An 18,719-nucleotide genomic window follows, 5' to 3' on the forward strand; every position below is an offset into this window, starting at 1 on the left:
TAAATCTATACAATTCGACTCATCCTATCATCCTTTGATTTTACGAGTCAAATCACCCACTTAACAGCTGATGGGACGTGTCTATCGCAAGAGCATAGCACCTTTCACTATCAAATTCTTCTAAGGCTAATAATACCTGACTAGGCATTATTCTCTTCTGTGAAATGACCAGGAGAGGTAGGAGATGAGATTTCATGCTGTAGTGAGAGGTTTAGTCTGTTGCTGCCAGCTACGACTAGCCGGCCTGAGGTCTGTGGCGCAGATCTACGACCCTTGGGTTGGAATATGCGCTGGTATGGTATATAGTGGAATCTTTCGATGGGGAACTTGACATGGGTCTTCCGTTGCGGTAGAAACTTTGGAGAGCAAGGTTCAGGCAAATTGAAAGGCATGCAGCCTTATAATCGGGCAACAGTATCCAACTGATATCATTTGTCGTTCTTCTTATCCTCTTGTACCATTGACTCCTTCTCTCCGTCTTCTTCATCCTGGTCGCTCTCGCTATACGGTATATCTCTCCAACGTCAGCAAAGGCCCATCCCGGCACATACCCAGACACAAAAAGAGCATGGTCTACCTTCATCCGAGTCATCCTGGACGTAGGTTATCGCCGACGCGGGAAAATCCGGATCTTGGACCCAGTCACTGCTGGGGTCCTCGTACTGCCTATAAGCCGCTGGAACATCGGCATATCGGACGCTCTCACGCTTGGCCAGCTCGATCAGCGCAGCAGTCGCGTCGGCAGGTACGTCGTAGTTGACGGCAAACACGTGCCCGTCAATGATGACGTTGTCTGTCTCCGCCCATGCATCGTACTCAATTTCGTACCTCAGGTATTCGGTGGGGATCTCGGAGAATTTGGCATTTCGTTGGGAGAGGCTGTCAAATAGCTCGGTTACTTCGTCGGGCACGCTGTCGTCGAATTTGAAACGGTGGCCGTCCACCATGCAGATGCAGACTGCTTCTTCGTCTGAATGCTGGGAATCGTGTGTAGACATCATGATGAGTGTGAAAAAGCTGGAACAATGCAGTGAGAGGTGAAATAAGGGGTGAGGAGGATGAGAGGAGAAGATAGGGATTAAATGCTGGGAGGGTGCAGCCACGACTTGAAATTTCCGACATTGTGTGACTTCAAAATTGGAGGACGGACTAACCGCAACGATCCTCGAGGCCGCGTGCGTTGGAGCCCTTGTGTAACCAACTATCATGTGGAGGACAAAGAGACGTGATTCCGGTATGTGTACAACCCTAACACTACAACTTAAGGGTCAAAACGTTATGTACTATGGCTCTACCCTCGAGGCTCAAAATGAACAATATATATATCAAGATATATCGGACTGATGCGAATAAATAAAGCTACATTAATGAACATAATACTAAATCTAAAAACATAAGTGATATAAAACTGCAAACCAAAATCAGTTAATGCCAATAAGGGGGCACAACACCTTTAACGCAAGCCCAAGCATCTCCCACGGCCTGGGCAACTTCATCCGGCAAAGACCCCTTCTCCAAATCATTTAAGTTACTCTCCAAATGCAGCACACTACTCGCTCCCACAATAATAGCATCGCCGAGTTCCCCTCTCAGCAACGAATGATGCTTCAACCACCTCAACGCCACCTCCCCAACAGTCAATCCATACTTCCGCGCCGCCGCCGAAATGACCTCCAGGCCATCAAAGTACGCCTCATTCCAATACCTTCTCTGATGCACCGCCCCCTGCAGAATCTTCGGGTCGAACCGCGATCCCGCCTCGAACTCCGTTTGATCCCGCGCATACCGGCCCGTTAGGAACCCGCCGGCCAGCGGCTGGAACGCATACAGTGAGATGCCGTACTTGCGAAGACACGAGGTCAGCTCGGGCTCGATGCTGCGCTGCAGCACGTGGTAAACACCCTGGTAGACCGTCGGCTTGATCCAGCCGTTTGCGACGCAGAGCTCGCAGATCTGCGCGACTTCCCACGCCATGAAATTGCTCAGGCCGAAGCGCGTGAAGTACCCTTCTTGGTAGAGGCGGTTGACTTCGCGGAGGGTATCGACGAAGGGCGTGTTGCGGTCGGGGCCGTGAAGGTAGAAGAGATCGATTTTGTCGGCGCTTAGGGCTGAGAGGCTCTTGAGGAGACCGCGGCGGAGATCGGCCGGTTGGTGCGTGTAGCTCTCTGCGACGGCGGCGTTGCTGGGGTAAAGCTTTGTGGCCATCACCAGTTTGCGTTTTTGCCATTCTGCTGCGGCGAGGATTTCTTCGGATGAGCCGGCGCCGTAGATGCGGGCTGTGTCGACTTCGTTGTGTCCGTGGCTTTGGAAGATGTCGAGGATCTTAGCGGCGTCTTGGGTGTTGTGGACGCGGGCACCAAGTGTGTCTGGCAGTGTTAGATATTTTCTTTTATTTGACTATGGGAAATTCTCTCACCTGGCTTGCCAAATGTCATGGCTCCGAAGACGACTTTGAGGTTATTGTTGTTCGTCATGGTGATTGGCGGAAGGGTTGGAGATGTTTGTGATAGAGAAAGATGTCGACTCAAACCTGGATATACAGTGCAGCATACCAGAGCAAACATCCTTATATACTCGACAACAAGGCTCCTTGAATCTGACATTTCATGGCTTTTATGGCAGTAGGCTTGGTTATTTCCGAAGGTCTGTGGCTTTGGTGGCAACTCGGCATTACCGGCGTTAGCGATGTCGCCGTGGGATCTCGTCAGCTTCACGCCCTGTTGCCGGCTTGCCCAGGAATATGGGATATTTCTTGTTTAACATGAATAGATTATCGTTCATTAAATTATTACAGCCTACTTGAAGTTGAAAAACTCTCAACAATGTTTCAGCTGATATAAATATGTCGTGAAATGTAGAAAAGTCTATAAAAAGTCCGCTTACGTCTCCTTCGTTTCCTTCCGCGACTCCAGCAATTTCTTCAGTGCAGATGCCTCGCCCTCCAGTATTGAAGCTTTGACCCTCCATTCCTCGCGCTCCCGTTTGGCAATCTCCAATTCTGCCTCGAGCTCATTCATTCGATCCAGCCGTCGCTTCCTGTACCGACGAGCTGCCATGGTGTTCATCTGGCGTTTGTCAACCCGTCTTGTTGATTCTTTTGGGCACATATTTCCCGGCGGAGATGAGCTGCCATTAGATGATGTGTACGAGACACAGCCAGCGTAGCGAGGACTAGGAAATCCAGAGACATTCCCGGCGTTGCCATATGCTAGCGTGGCGTCCGGTGCAGCAGTTGGAAATTGACCCACTGTCTCTAGTGCTGTATCGGGGAATGTTTCCATCACTGGTGGAATCAGAGGTTGAGGGAAATTGCCAATGGCATCATCCCAGCCTAGTAAAGCCGAGTCGGCGAATATCGAATCGGGAGATGAGCCATGTGTAGTAAACAAAGGGTCTCGAGAGGCAAAAGACGTAGAGGGATCAGAGATAGGCATATCGGACCATAGGTATGGATCGGAAAGCTCAAAGGAGGATTGATGAACGTTTTCGCAATGATGATAGATATTAGACCCGCCAGCTTGCTGTGAAGGCGACGTCAGCGGTTTGGAGGGCCACGAATGCGGTAGATTGTCCGACGGCATCCATTGTGATATTGTTGAGGCCGGGTCTTACGACCCGAATGACGGTGAAAAAGAAGAAAGCGACCGGTGGTCTGTTGGGCGAAGACTGGAGTCGACCGATGATGGCCGGTATAGCGATAAAAATCGAAGGCCGTGGAGAGAATAAAGATATAGATAATTTGAAGAGAGGCGCTGATGTTGAGATCTTGGGCACTGGCGTAGTGGAGGCCCATTGGGAGGGCGATTAAGTTAGTCTGTAATTCTGATTGCAATCATGGCATTACATACTGCTTATATACTAGGAGGGGAGCATACGGAGCATGGACCACGAGAAACGGAGTTCCAAGCGCTGCAAATCCTACTTCACACCAATGAGCGTGGTGAAATGCACAACTCCAACGGGCATGGATGGCACGGCGAAAGATGGGCGGCAACCAAACAAGTCCGAGCCAGCGTCCTCCGTGCCTCTTCATCCCGAACCATCTCTTGGCACTCTGGCACGCCCAACCTTTTCCTTTATTATCGACCCCTTCCTGCGATTCGCTCATTCTGATGGTTTGGGATTCTGTCTTTCTTCAGTTGAATTCAAGCCCGCCTGTTTATTAACTGTTCAACCTCACGGTGTGCCTCGAGAAGCAGCGACCTCCAATAAACGACCTCAAATATTGTCACCCAAGGCCCTCCAAAACTCAAGAATGCGAGTGATTCGCACACGACTTCAAGGCACGCTAGATCAGACATCCCCTCCATGAGAAGAAGCAGACTAATTGATGCAAAAAGAGGATGAGAAAGCTTCTCTACGCGTCGATGGTTGACCCTTCCAGTGATCGAATCCCGGCGCGGTGATCCAATTTATCAACCTTCTGGATTTGTTTACGTCAATTTCTCAAGTGATCATTGAATGTCACGCGGTTCCATCAACACCCGATAAAAAGCCATCCCAACAGCAATCAAATATCAGAACTGTCGAGCTATGTCTTTCAAGACGCCGGCGATTGTTGGCCCTGTGTGGGTCACTGTGCGAGACTACTCCGGAGTCAAGCAGAAGACAGGACGGAAGACTTTGGTCTTGCTAACCTGTTGCGGTCTGGTTCTCGGATAACGAGCCAATTGTCCCATCTGCACTATTGTACGGAGATGCATGGCATTACATTGCGACCAACAATCTCCGAAGGCACATGGGACCCCTCTCAGTTCCGCAGATTCATCGGAACTTCATACAGAAGCAAGTACGGACCTGGAGCTCTTGTCCGCACCAATACTGAAAGTCGGAACAGTCCGAGATGAAACTAAAACAAATTAGACCGAGACATCGCTGAGAGGTGTACACGGGCGCTGCTGACTCACTAGGCAAAGGTCCGTCGTTACCCCTAATGGGGATTTGACAAGTGAATTGCTACTGTGGCAAAGATCCAACTTCTTCTTTTCGTCTGAGATACAGCTTGAATCACGGAGCACATTCTGGGCAAAGCGCTGGAGATGGTATATCTTCGGGGAAGTACCATCTCATCATCGTGGTCACTCCGTACCGTCGTGATTGTGGGGGCCAAAAACATACGACCTGAGCCCACTTCGAACGTACGGAGCGTTTTCCTGTCAACGGACCGCCGCGCTCCCCTCTTTTCGGACTGGAGGGAAAGACTAACTTGAGACTATCGCGCCAATTGGTCGGGGGATCATATATCCCTGTCTTTTTGGGGACAATTTTTACTGCCCCGAATTCACGTGTGGTTGTCTGCCCGTCTGATCCCTCAGAGCGTTGCTAGACACACTACACTGGCCCCCGAGCCTCGCTTGCACCAGCACCAGGAGATTTCCCTCAAGGTGGCTTTTTTACCGCACTTCAGAATCATCCTTTACTTCAGAACCGGAAAATGGAATCGGACTTGCAGATAGGGGGCGGGGCTGGGATCGACGTGAAAGCATTGTCTTCTCACGAGCCAACCCTCGATATGGACCTCCGTTGCGATGTTTGCAACAAATCTTACACTCGGCGTATGTGGCTTTTGCCATTAATTTCCTTAAGTCTTTCATCTGAAATATCGAACTAACAATTTGACTTGTAGCTGACCTACGGGATCGTCACCGGCGACGATGCATCACCAAAGCAGGCCAGGAGCGCAAGTCCAAGCGCAAATCCTGCGATACCTGTGCAAAGAAGAAGATCCGCTGTTCTCTCTCCCGTCCGTCGTGCTTGCGATGCACTCAGCTTCGAATTCAATGCCAGTATCCCCAGTCTCCTTTCCCAGCACCGAGACCTAGTCAGGGGGTGTCAATAATGGCGATGGATCAACCCCAGCTGGTACAACTGGGTGGGATGAGTGATCCATCTGGTGTTATGGCAGGCCATTCTCAAGTCTTCCCAACACCCATATTGAACTCTGCCGACTTGCTACCTGCCTCCTTGTGGAACAACTACGACCTCTCGAATATTCAGTTCGTGGACCCTGCATTGACCCAGGACTTCTTGTCTTCGACGAATGCAACGGGTGTTGCATCCTTGCCATCGAATGATGCTTTCGCAGCTCTTTCGGATTTCCAGTCAGCAGAAAGTGATTTCATCCGCAACGCGGGCTCTCTATCTCTACACAGCGGGGCACTATCATCTGCCGGTCCATTGTCCAACGTGCGTTCTAATTCAGGACATCTGCCAACCCCTAACCAAGATGTACCTAGTCAAGAGAAAGAGGCTAGCCCGTCGGGCCTGACCGGGTCATTGCATTCACCCCCTTCCTCGGACGTCTCATGGCGCAACAGTTCTACGGACGAAGACTCAATGTCGGCGAACCTGACCAATCGCCTGTACAGCCCAGCCCATCTTATCTTTGCCCACTCATTCACGATCGGGATGGGACCGGACATTCAGACCGACGCAAGCAGCCTGTGTCAAGATATGCTGAGCCATCTTCGAGAGTATCCTGGTCTCGTGCTAGATCGGGATTTCTGGTCCCCGTTCGTGCATCACCGCTTGTATCGTTGTTCCCTGGGCGGGATGGCAGAGCCTATGGCTAATGCGCTGGCCTGCGTGGGCGCATATGCCAGCTGCGCGGGTTCTAGCTTTGGGTTTGTCAATCGCATGATTAACGAGGAGCGGGACAAGCTGGTACGCAAATTCCACAGCTACACTAACACCCCTGAGCCGTGTCTGGCTGCGCTGCATGCCGTCTGCATCTATCAGATCATGGGTTTGTTTGGGGATGCATTTTTACCGGCTTCCCACAAGGCGCGACTAGCCGATGTAGAAGACGAGGATCGGCGTCGTGAAGAGTTCGAGAAGGAGGCAGAACTGCACAGTACATTTGTGCTGAAGGTCTGGCATCTTTATCTCTTAAATGGAGTCGTTGTCTAATCTAACTAACTTGACTGCAGATGACTCGACGCCTGACCGGCCTGCATGCAAAAGCATTGCATGTCCACCACGAAGACGAGATGGACTGGGACCAGTGGAAATTCATGGAGTCCCTCCGACGTAACATGTTCTTCGTCCACATCATTAACATCTTGGGGTCTAAAGCGCGGCAGCTGAACGAGAACTACTTCGAGCCGCTCGGGGACGACCTGATCCTCGGGATTCCGTTGCCGGCCCCTGAACGCATGTGGCGAGCCTGCAGCGCCGAGGAGTGGTATATGGCTCGCGCAGAAACGCTAGGCGTGGAGGCCGATCCGACTGCCAGACCGAGGACTCTGCAGGAACTGCTGCAGGCTGTGGATAAGCGCCAAGTCGACGTATCGGCCCTACTGCCTGTTACACGCATGCTGCTGGCATCTGCGACTATCATGCCGCCGGAGAGTACTCTCTAAGCCAGGCCCACGGCAGCACCGGGACTGACCGCCTCTCAGGGGCACAACTTCCAACATTTGGCGTATTTTTGAGAATTGCAGCAATCCGCAATCTCCACTAAACGGATGAAGGTTTTCCCGGTTAACGTCACATGACTGTCCCTGCGTCATCGACGGCTTTAAATAGAAACATCACGAGCATCGCCGAAGTTCGGCATACAAACATACAACACCAACCAACATGCCTCCCCACGAAGGATTAGTTCACCCCAAGGAATATGACATTAAAGACAGCAATGTCGAACTGATCGGATCCGACCTCGACCACCAGGTCAAATACAACTCGGCCGCCTCCGAGCCCGCCTGGAACAACGGCAAGGTGGGGCAGGAGCCGGGGCTGCTGATCTGGCGCATCGAGAATTTCGAAGTCGTGCCGTGGCCCAAGGAGCGTACTGGCGAGTTCTATGACGGCGACAGCTTCATTGTGCTGCACTCATACAAACTCGGTGACGATAAGCTGGGGCACGACATTTTCTTCTGGCTCGGCAGCAAAACCACCCAGGACGAGGCCGGCACCGCCGCCTACAAGACCGTCGAGCTCGACGAGTTCCTGCACGGCGAGGCGACCCAGCACCGCGAGGTTCAACAGCATCCGTCGGAGGAATTCACCTCGCTGTTCCGCCGCATCTCCATCCGCTCTGGCGGTGTGCGCTCGGGCTTCACTCATGTTGAGGAGGCACCTCGCGAGGAGGTTACCACGCTGTTGCGTGTCTTCAAGCACCCTGGTGTGGGCCGTGCCGATTCTCTGATCGTCTACGAGGTCGAGCCCACCTGGGAAAGCCTGGACGACGGCGACGTCTTCGTCCTCGACAAGGGCGACAAGATCTGGGTCTGGCAGGGCAAGAGCTGCAGTCCGATGGAGAAGGGCAAGGCTGCGCAGGTTGTGCACGACCTCACCCTCGCCAAGCACGTCGACGTCGAGGTTCTGTCTCAGCTCGAAGCCCGATCGAAGGTCATCGTCGACCTGCTCGGCGGCAAAGAGGTGACGCAGCTGTCCTTCCAGTGCCCGCGGCCTTTCTCATCTTCCACAAAGCGAGCGCCTACCGACGACGCCGCCAGTCCCCGCAAGCTCTTCCGCCTCAGCGATGCCTCGGGCAAACTGTCCTTCGATCTGGTCAAGGAAGGAAACCAGATCAAGCCGTCAGATCTGGACGGAAATGACGTCTTTTTGTATGACGTCGGAAACAGACTCTGGGTCTGGCAGGGCTTGGGAGCGAGTGCCAACGAAAAGGCTCTGTGGCTCAAGGTTGCCCAGTCATATGTTCGCTGGCTTCAGGAGAGCCAGGGGGGCTCGGAGGCGCACTTCACACCGATCGCGAAGGTCGTGCAAGGACATGAAAGCCCGGCGTTCATGAAGGCGATTGCTGTATAGGCTTGGGTGAATATAACCGATATTGGACGGTCTTAAGAATGTTTATATATGATACAAATCAAAACCATCACCTTCAATGTTCATACTTCCCTAGCCCTGATATCGATCTATCTGGGCAACGGTGAGGTTACCAATTGGATCCAGCCGCCTCAGGCCGCCGCCATGCCTGAGGCAGAAAGCACTGGTCAGAGGGCGCATTTCAATTGGCTTCTCTCATTCTGCCGAATATCACAGTTTTATTAGCAGGATGTGCTCATAAATCTATCACTATGCACTTTCAGTATAGCAGCTGTTGTGTTAACGAACATGTGTTTAACAATACCAGCCTTGTTCATTGGATCTTCTTATTATCTTCTCGGCTAAACTGTGCCGTTCCTTTATATCTGAGAGTTCCCTTTATGCTCCTACCACCATATGCACTTATTTCCTTGCATACAAAAGTCCGGATACGAGAACTCGACTTTACATCTCATCGCCACGTACCCCCTTCTCTTCCTCCTCTGCAACAATCTCAAATGCCCTCATCTCCTCTGGAGTATCGTCATAGGTCCTATTATTATCAATATTTCCGTCAGAACACCGTCACATTCTTCCGGGTGTCGTAGTAAATAAGAAACACATGACCACCTATACTCGCCCTATCTGGTAAGTCCCTCGACGATGGTAGGATCATTGCCGTCGACAGTAGTTGTTATAACCAGGATTGACTCCAGCCATTTGTGGGATGGAGTACCTTGAACGTGGGGGAGTGGCTCATCTGGTCAGCTCAATCATTTGACATGCTACCATGTGGGCAAGCTGAGGGTGATACTGGATAGAGTGTTTGCAATGGTGTATTATGTGAAAGGAGATATAGAATGGTCGTATTGCCGCGAAATCCAGCTGACCGTCTCCATTGTTGAATATCAGGCTTCTTTAGCTCGCCGTTAGTAGAATAGAAGGCGCAACGTGTACTTCTGGTGCTGGAGGGTATAATGCCTTCATCTGCGATGATCTGAGCTATTCAGTTGTCTGATAACTTGGCATATTTCAGGGTCTCCCGTCGGATTCAAGCTTGGCTTTGTCAGGACCTTTGACATGACACCATGAGAGCCCCAAATACTCAATAATCAATTAGCGCCATTACACTCTTTCTTGTATCAAGCACCAAGGACTTGCGAGCGAAGGGCGTTTGGTGCTGACAGGTATTCTGGACCAGGAAGCTTCTTATAAATCGACCTGAAGTTTGAGCAATCTCTGCACAAATATCGCTCGAAAGGATCGCCACAAGCCAAGTACTCCCGACGATATTTCTTGACACTTCCTGATAGTGAAGCTGAACAAGAGAAATGTGTGATTGTTTTGCAGGATTCCGCACATTTGACTGTGTTCAGATTCTGATAGTAGATTCGTGACTGGTGCAAGTAGATACGGACCCTCGCGTTCATCCCATGCCATGATACAGGAGGCGGCCGCAGTCTTCTCCTGACATCTGCCATCTCATAGGGCGATTCAGACGCCCAACCTGTCTCGTGAACAGAATTAGAGACGCTCTTCGACCCTTGAATGTGCAGTATCCCTTGTTAGATCAACTCCTTTCCTAAAAGGAGCATAGAAGCATAGATGATTTTGTACTGCTCGATCTGTTCTGTTGCTGTAACGGAAGCCGAGAGACCGGAAACACGAGGCACATCTCGGTTTCTTGCTCTCTTTCGTTGTCAGTATTTGAAGTTATAGACGATCTCTTTACTTCTGGCGTGCAGAAATTGAACAGTACGCTTCGAGCGGTGGAAATAATAAACAGGTATAGATTCTAATCCTTGGGCTTCATCCCATCATATTCTCTGATGTCGGTACAGTATCCCATGAAATTTGCCAATGCATGGTCATGCTGAAGAGTGGGCGGCAATAAAGTCCATGGTTATAGTGTAGAACGGTTCCATCGGCACGGTATAATCGGGTGAAGCAATCCGTAGGGTTGGTCGAGGCAATTTATTTGCCAAACACATGGGACAGTTGCGACAATAATCCTTCAACAAGCGCCGTGCCTTATAAATCGCGAGGCCATCGAGCAGCGGCAGACATTTGTCGACTCCTTGGTGGTTATTCTGGTCGCGGACCAGTTCGAAAAGTTCTCTTACAAGAGGTCGAGGGATATATAGCCATTTTTCTTTGACTGTCGAGCCGAGAACTGGATCAACTTTATCGCGGACAGAGTAGAGCAAGTTTTCAACTATTTCATAGGGCCCGTCGGACGGGTCGACGTCTTCCTGATTGATTGTTTTGAGGATCTTTGTGGTGCGCGGATCGTCTTGGTAGGCGTCCTGAACTTTTTGTTTGAATTCGTCGGAGAGTTCGATAGTCGATCAGTTGTGAATGACACAATCAGTGACAAACGCGAAGTCCAAATCAGCGTCAAAATGGTCGTATTTCATAGTGCACTCCATAGCCTTGTATCTCACCTCCAGAGTCAGCCCTTCATGTTCATCGCTTTTGTAGTTCTGGCCTGCGGTCATGAGTTTTCTTTCTATAACGGATGATGACTAGAAACTTGACTTGGTTCTGGGTTTGTTGAACCTTGCACGATGAGTCTAAGGTTTGTCAATACTCGACTTCCTCTTATAATCACTTTTTCTTGACCTGTGTCCAGTCCTCGGCGGTTTTGGAAATGTGAACGAAACACTTAGGCGTCATTTTTGATCAGGGTATTGACTAGGATTGGAATAGGCTTTTGACTTCGATTCCAGAGATTCGGTGTAAGAAATCAACATATCTAACAGTCTGCAATCACATTTGGCGGTTTGCTACTAAGGCACTGGTGAGCATCGCTGGCAAGATGCGTAGTCGACTCAGACGGTTCACCCTCAGCAACAGCCTGAACGAAGCTGCTCTTCATTTTGGCGATACAGTATTAAAATGTGGGAGCTTTAGAATTCAATGGCTATTCATTCCTGATACTTGGCCGAAACTTGAACGTTCCTTTATTAGTATGGGCGACACGCCCTTCTTCCACGGCTGATACTATTGGATGGTGCACAAGTAGAGTATACCGACTCAGTATTTCGTCAAACGCGTGATAGAAAGGGCTGTAAAATATTGTTTCAGGTCTCTTTAGAATTAAAGAGTGGTTGTGGTAATTGTGCCTATAACCCGGTGTAGGTTTTTGGGTGCCTCTCCTACCGTTTTTAGGTCGACGAAAAGGCTGGTTCGAGTAAATTCTTCATGTCAATTTCTCCTTGTCAGAGAGCTTGAAGTTAATATGGACTATCGCATCCACTGGGGCCGTTAAAGTGGCTATATTGGAACGCGCGTAGTATCTCGTTGGTCTGGGCTTCGTCAATCAAGAGCTGGGCATTCAAACCCTTGGACGGTGCGTTCGGGAATATGCAAGGTCTGCCTCCTTGCGAGGATGCTCCCTCCCCTGCAGGCTCGGATGTACCGGTAGAAGTTGTGGACTGCAAGAAATCAGTATCCCGTTTGTTTCTCCACGCGGGATGACGGCATACCGAAGTAAACAGCCCCTCGGGCTCAGGGGACAACTCGCTGCCCGAAGACAGCTCGGCGGCACGGGCCAGGAGGTCCCCGTCGGCGGCGCGGCGGGCTTCTCCTTCTCTCTATGAAGGGTCTCGTATAAGCAGAAGGCCTTCACGACCAAGAGAAGTCCTTACCTGGTTGCGCTCGGCGGCGCCCCCCCTGGTCAGTCGCATGGCGGCGGCCACCTTGTCCCTCTTGCGAGGGTGCCTACCCGAAGGCTTCACGGAATTCTTGGGCTTCTTGGGGCCTACACGCATTTGAAGTTAGTCCCGCACCGGCCTAGCATGCATACCGCAGGGCTCCCGCCAGGATTTTGAGAAGGAGAGACTCACGGGGGCGGGGGAAGACCCTTCTCCCGGAGGAGAGGCAAACGAAACACGCTTCTGCCCCTTTGGAGGCATCTTGGTGTCACGGGGGAGGGGGGTTGCTGAAATGCTGCCCACCTTTTTGAACGAGCTTCACTCTCGCGTTTTGAGCTCTCTTTCCCCATGGTTCATGAACGAGTAGCTTCCGAGAATCATTCCCCCAAGGGCTTGTCGCTGCGTAGAACTTGACTGTGATTTTGATGAAGACCGCCCCAAATAGCCTTGTGGTGCCCGTTTGTCTGGCTGCTGTTTTATGGCGCCCCTAAGGTATTTCTTGAGCTGTCCTTTACCATCTTTGTAGTCATTCTGATTTCTATGATCGAGAAAAGCTAGCGAGCAATCTAGCCCCCCTGAGTGCTAGTCCAGTTGCTAATGCTGAAATAGTCATTCTCACACTTTTGCAATCACATGGGTTGGTATCCACGACTGCTGATTGATTTGGGTTTGCATTCGCCATGACAAAATGTCATGGTCCGTCACGGTGAAATTCCGGTATCGATGCAGGATGCTCGTACAACGGTTCTTCCATTCGTGAGATCCAAAGGCGCCGATGTAGATGAAGCAGTGCGGTGTTCATGAGCTTGCGGTTCCTGGGAATGCTTTATATGGGGTTTTCCATGGCACAATGTACAGTATATATGCACATGAAAAGGCATCCTTCTCTCTGTAGCTTGGCAATCTGCCATATATCCGAGGTCCTCAGGTCTGGGTATTTTGGTTGTTTGAGAGAGTCCAGGTGCTTCTCAAATGACAATCACATCACCACAATGTCATCTATGTAGGCTCTGCAAATTCTCTAGATTCCAGATTCCTGAAGTCTAGAGCCAAACTAGTACTGCTTCTAAAGAGCATTAAAGCGGCCTAAGATGCTATTGGCGAAGGTATATTCATCGACAAACCTGACTGCGGAAGCTGGAGACCGAGAATTAAACCGATCTACTCGATAGGTAATGATTCCATGCATCCAAAGTTCTGATTTTGTCCGCTGGGTATGGACTGTTCGTTGATAGGTTTCAGGTTCTGTTCCAGACAATGTTGAAGCATAATTGCGACCATCTGTATCCTGGTTTCCTTTGGAGACGCAGAACGGAGGAATGCAGCGACACTGGGGTTTATATTTTTCACTGACACGTGATCAATAGTGCTGAAGGATAGATTGGATGAACTTCCATGTTTTTTTCAAAAGCGAGGCAGGCAGCAGGCTGTGGTGATGGTGGCTTTGGTGAAAGGAAAGCCCAAATGTCTTTGCACATATGGGATTCTTGTAGTCCATACTTCCTTCGCAGAACTATTCTTGGCTACTCTGACCATGAAAAGTCGCTTTCGTTCACTTGGTCACAGGTAGAACCAGGTCATAGCATGCACTGCCATGATAAGGATTTACCTCGGAATAGTCGCTGTTCTGGTGTTGAGCGTACCTCTGGGTGTAATTCCCACCCACAACCGATCTCAGGGCCTTATCCGATTCGATAATGTCCAAGAAGTTACATGGGCACATTTTATCTTGCCGTCGCCCAGATTTAATGCATTCCTTAAACTTGAGGCGCTGGTAAGGCCACTGGGGGCCCAAGCAGCCTGATGGCTCTATTTATCTCCGAAGGTAAACATTATGCCATTGGTCATTGATAGGCGCACAGGACGTCAATGTCACCTCGTTAGTGGAAAGCCCATCCCATCCATTAATAGCGAGTGTTAGATGTATTCTGTTCCGCGCGCGCTCAAACGCTGTATCTCACCCAGCATATTCGCCCTAGAAATCTAAGCGGCAAAGACAACAGGTTTCTTGGGATCGCATCCAAGATCAAATGAAGTCATTTGAGAAGACATTTGATCAGGAATAGTGCAATTGATTCAATGTTTTGATGGCTTGGTTCAATGGTCGTGATCCGGATAGGAGCTGTGCATAACAAACTTGCCAGTCTTCGTCAACCTCTGGCATGGTGTGCTCTTCCTGAAGAGAGAAAAGGAGCGTTCTGAGCTCTCTTCGGGCAAGAGACATCAGATATCTTGCCTTGAGCGTTTTTTTGTTTCCTTTCTTCCGGATGTTGCATACTCTGCAAGTCGTCTGGGTCGTTTTATCAGTGGAATCTCCTATCTTCCACACGTTCCGTAGCTGCTTGTTTCTGCGGGTTCCAGCATTTCTCTCTTTTTTTTTTTTTTTTTTTTTTCCATCGACGGAAAAGTTAAAGCAGTTTGAAAACTGGAGTTTGTAGGAGCGGCGAACATATTGGATAGCTTTTATTTGCCTTTCACGTTCGGGGGTGCACCTCTAAGGGAGTACCCAGAATGGCTTCACGAGGTCTGATGTTATCCAAGACAGAGAAACCTTAGAGTCAATGCCATGGAACTGAAATCAAAGAACGGAAGTAGAAAGCAGAACTGATCTGCTCGATCTGTTCGTGTTTCATAGATTGGGGAATGAGTCTGGTCATTGGGTAGTCTCCGCTACTCAAAGCTGACGGAACCGATGCAAGACCGGGATAATGGGTTTGAAGATGGATAGAGGATTGGGATTGGAGAGAAGGAGGATCAGAGGGAAAAAGTAAAGATTCATCAATTTACGGGGGGCTTGGTGAATATACATGCAGTGATAGCTTCAGTATCTCGTTCACTACTCTGAAAGCAATATTCACTTTCCCTGGGCTGAAAGGGTCGTAAAAAGTGCAGTTAAATTTTGTCAAAATAATCACGGGAAAGATTCTCAAAGCTTCTACAAAAGCCTCCACTTAGAAAGTCCACATAGCAAGCCCTAACCATAACTACAGTAAACAAACTACGAACCGTCACTGGCAGCCAACTTCCTCCTCTTCCTCAAATCCCTCGCATACTTAACTCCAAACCCATGGCCAAACACCTCCCCGATCTCCTCCAAGCTCAGCCCCGACACCTCAGGATAAAACAAGACAATAGCCACCCATCCCACACCACACAGGGCCGCGTAGAACCCAAACGCCCCCGACGGCGTGATCGACTTCATCATCGTCAGGAACGTCGACGAGACAATCAGGTTCGCGCCCCAGCAGCAACACGACATGTACATGGTGCCCATGGCGCGGACCTCCATGGCGAAGAAGTCCGCGCTCATCCACGCCGTGTTCCCGACTGAGAAGCCGTAGAAGATCACGAACAGGATGATGAACACGAGGACGACGATCGCAGGCGCTTCGATCTTCGTCGAGCCGAGCTCCAGCGTCTCCGTGTCGACGGGGATGAATTTGAAGGCTACTGCCGTGCCGACTAGGGATGCGGACATCCCCCAAACTGTGGTGACGAGGACCCGTCGTCGGCCCCAGGGGTCCACGACCATCATGTTCACAAAGGTCATGAGCAGGTTGGTCCCGGATACCACGAGGCCGACGGCGACGGGGTTGGCGAATCCGACGAGCGCGAACAGCGTCGAGGAGTAGTACATTAGCGTGTTGAAGCCGGACATTTGGCTGATGACCACTGGGACAGTCAGTTCGAGGTACTGCAGGAATGAAAGAGAGGGAATCATCATACTCAATCCACATGCACATACCAACGCCCGGAAATACGCCGGGTTGGTATGCAACTGCTTGATCATCTGCAGCCGGCTGCGTCCCTCGTTGTACGATCTTGCCTCCCGCACGGCGTCTTCAATCCGCCGGACCTTCACGCCGACTTGCTCCGGCGTGGCGTGCTTGAAGATCCGCTGCAGGACCTGTCTCGCCTCCTCGTGTCGGTCTCGGTATATCAATTGCCGCGGCGACTCCGGACAGAAGGGCAGACAACACGCCAGGATGACGCTCGGCAGGCCGCCCAGTCCAACCATGTATCGCCAGCCATGGTCCACGTTCGCGAACGCAGCCCCAATCGCGTAGCTGATCACCTGTCCGCCGGTGATACTGACATTGTTCAATCCGATCATCCGTCCTCGGTGCTTCGTCGGGGCCAACTCCGCAATATACATCGGCACAATCATCGCCGCGGACCCGACGCCAAACCCAACGATTAATCTGCCCACGGCCATCTGGGCCACCGAGTATGCAGCCGCCTGAAGGACTGCGCCCACCGTGAACAGAAAGCATCCGACGTAGATGGTGTCTTTCCGGCCGAATCGATCGGCAATCAAGCCCGCGATGATGGCGCCGATGAACGCACCAGCGGAGCATAGCGCTGTGATCATCTCCTTCTCGCTGGGAGACAGGTCATGCCCCAGGTCGTCGTGCAGATAGACCAGCACGGCGGAGATGATGCCCGTGTCGTACCCGAACAGCATGCCTCCGATCGAGGCGGTCGAGGCAACGAGCCAGATGAATCGTCCGGTGCCCACGTTCTCGGCTTCGTCTGCCTCGTTGGAGAGAGGAGGCTTGAGGACTTCGACGTGACATTCTGAACGCGGCTTGTCGTCGCTGTCGCGGTCTTTGGGCAGGGGACCGGGAGTCTGTTGGTCCATTGCGTAGTCTATAGAATCAGAAACACAGAGTTCAACCAAAAGAGTAAAGGAATTTCCCAATAACGAATCCCCTACTTGGAGCATTACAGTCTAACCCCCCATTCCCACGTCTCGTTATATACTCCCCCGGAAACAACCATCACCACTGTCCAACAACAAAACAACAACTACACGCTCCTCGCCGAATATTTCCCCCCTCATCAGATCGAGCAAGACTCCCCGACTCCAGATTGTCGATCAATGCGGGGAACCCCATGGGGTGACAACTTTGTGCGACGTATTCTCGACGCCCATTGGACCTGGTCCGTTGCCAAGGGTCAGGAATCCTTGCATTCCATGTCGGCCGGATTTCACGCCGGATTTCATGCCCGAGAACGTGGTCGAGATACACTCTGGTTTGTTCAAGGGGCTGTCATTAGCCGATATGAATGAATTGGCTGGACTGGGCTGGTCGATTGATGTAAGGGTTGCTTTGTGCGTTACCCCTTGGCGACGGTTACAGCGGTCTTGTCTCGGTTGTGTGCGGCCTTTGGGGGATGATAGGTAGTATTTGCCGAGGGGTTGCTGTCTGATGGGCATCTGTTCTTCAAAAAGCCGGTGAGCATGAATAGACGACGGGATATGTTGTTGAGTACGTGTCGGAATTGACTGGCCAGTATAGCCGGTCAGGCTTGGAGATCCAATGAACTTTGAGTGAATAGAAGGGATGCTTCGGACTGGTGGCGTTTTTGTCGGCCCATACAGATACCGAACGATAGTCGATTATCTGCAGCTGACAATTGCCGAACACAGCTTAGAGGATGAGGTATTCCGTTTCACTGACTGTATGGTGCACCGATGAACCTGTTTCCGTGTGGCCTGTATTAAATGGCTGGGCTATATTCGGATCTGTCTTCAGCTATTCAAATGACGCTCAACTAGTAATCGTGGAGGGAGACGGTTTTAAGGATGGGTCTTTAGTTTCCTGATATCCGATTAGAACATATTGACTGCAGATAACAGCCTTTTCGAAGTATTCCAGCAGGTATCGTCTCTCGGTCTTTGCACGGTAAACAGTATCCGATTCGGGCCGGAAGGACTGTAGATGGTATGATCTATGCTTTAGCATAGTTATGCTTGTGCTCGCATAAGATATTTTCATGTCGCCGAATAGGATGATTCTGCAAGAGGGCTCACATGGCTGGGGATCTTATCTTTGCCCATTTCTAGGCTAGTGATCAAACAAACGGAAGCACGCCATAATATCAGATGTTAAATGAAATTCGGCCGCTTGTCCTAGTCAACTGACCATAGGCTGTAATTATCGAACAAGAGCACCTCATTCCATGCATCTGTAGTTTAGTATGAGTCAACAAGTCCAACAGACGATAGGAGATATCTCAACCTGCCTATGCATCCACCTTCTATGGGTTATCCCCAACCTGCGCGCATAAATCGCTCAAACAACTCCATCTCAAAATCCGTCTCAGTCCGACCTAATATTAGCAGCGGGTTGATCGACAGGAGGATCGAGCCGATACCACCGACCACAAATTATGTAAATCCGCATCGAGCGATAGTCTAGACTGGTTGAAACATGCCCGAACCTCGGGAGAACGGTGGGTCGAATCGACATTCTTGCCTTGCGAGAGCAGGATGGTTCACATGCTGAG

At 50.7% G+C, this 18,719-nt stretch overlaps 7 protein-coding genes across 7 annotated transcripts; 2 read left to right on the forward strand and 5 right to left on the reverse strand.

Moving 5' to 3' along the window:
* Positions 1 to 428: 428 nt before the first annotated feature.
* On the reverse strand, positions 429 to 998 carry P170DRAFT_463611 (uncharacterized protein; the record flags this gene model as incomplete). The annotated part of the gene is made up of 2 exons (XM_024852179.1): positions 429 to 514; positions 578 to 998. The coding sequence occupies 2 exons, from the start codon at positions 996 to 998 to the stop codon at positions 429 to 431; spliced, it is 507 nt and encodes a 168-aa protein (XP_024705696.1).
* Positions 999 to 1,425: 427 nt separating this feature from the next.
* P170DRAFT_354798 (aldo/keto reductase family protein) lies at positions 1,426 to 2,474 on the reverse strand (the record flags this gene model as incomplete). Its single annotated transcript, XM_024844058.1, has 2 exons — positions 1,426 to 2,366; positions 2,417 to 2,474. 2 exons carry the CDS (start codon positions 2,472 to 2,474, stop codon positions 1,426 to 1,428), a joined length of 999 nt encoding a protein of 332 aa, XP_024705697.1.
* Positions 2,475 to 2,829: 355 nt separating this feature from the next.
* Positions 2,830 to 3,810, reverse strand: P170DRAFT_435586 (uncharacterized protein). Its single transcript, XM_024848970.1, has one exon. The coding sequence runs from the start codon at positions 3,579 to 3,581 to the stop codon at positions 2,880 to 2,882; it is 702 nt and encodes a 233-aa protein (XP_024705698.1). The 5' UTR covers positions 3,582 to 3,810; the 3' UTR covers positions 2,830 to 2,879.
* Positions 3,811 to 5,275: 1,465 nt separating this feature from the next.
* P170DRAFT_143228 (Zn(II)2Cys6 transcription factor domain-containing protein) lies at positions 5,276 to 7,471 on the forward strand. Its single transcript, XM_024842481.1, has 3 exons — positions 5,276 to 5,555; positions 5,627 to 6,870; positions 6,930 to 7,471. The coding sequence occupies exons 1-3, from the start codon at positions 5,435 to 5,437 to the stop codon at positions 7,359 to 7,361; spliced, it is 1,797 nt and encodes a 598-aa protein (XP_024705699.1). The 5' UTR covers positions 5,276 to 5,434; the 3' UTR covers positions 7,362 to 7,471.
* A 110-nt stretch (positions 7,472 to 7,581) lies between these two features.
* On the forward strand, positions 7,582 to 8,772 carry P170DRAFT_354709 (gelsolin family protein; the record flags this gene model as incomplete). The annotated part of the gene is made up of 1 exon (XM_024844051.1): positions 7,582 to 8,772. The coding sequence occupies one exon, from the start codon at positions 7,582 to 7,584 to the stop codon at positions 8,770 to 8,772; it is 1,191 nt and encodes a 396-aa protein (XP_024705700.1).
* Positions 8,773 to 12,005: 3,233 nt separating this feature from the next.
* Positions 12,006 to 12,686, reverse strand: P170DRAFT_424780 (uncharacterized protein; the record flags this gene model as incomplete). Its single annotated transcript, XM_024847589.1, has 4 exons — positions 12,006 to 12,206; positions 12,258 to 12,365; positions 12,420 to 12,532; positions 12,578 to 12,686. 4 exons carry the CDS (start codon positions 12,684 to 12,686, stop codon positions 12,006 to 12,008), a joined length of 531 nt encoding a protein of 176 aa, XP_024705701.1.
* A 2,676-nt stretch (positions 12,687 to 15,362) lies between these two features.
* Positions 15,363 to 17,067, reverse strand: P170DRAFT_454936 (MFS sugar transporter; the record flags this gene model as incomplete). The annotated part of the gene is made up of 3 exons (XM_024851487.1): positions 15,363 to 16,097; positions 16,152 to 17,003; positions 17,049 to 17,067. 3 exons carry the CDS (start codon positions 17,065 to 17,067, stop codon positions 15,424 to 15,426), a joined length of 1,545 nt encoding a protein of 514 aa, XP_024705702.1. The 3' UTR covers positions 15,363 to 15,423.
* Positions 17,068 to 18,719: the final 1,652 nt, after the last annotated feature.

The sequence above is a fragment of the Aspergillus steynii genome (assembly GCF_002849105.1).
Source record: "Aspergillus steynii IBT 23096 chromosome Unknown P170scaffold_3, whole genome shotgun sequence".
NCBI lineage: Eukaryota > Fungi > Ascomycota > Eurotiomycetes > Eurotiales > Aspergillaceae > Aspergillus > Aspergillus steynii.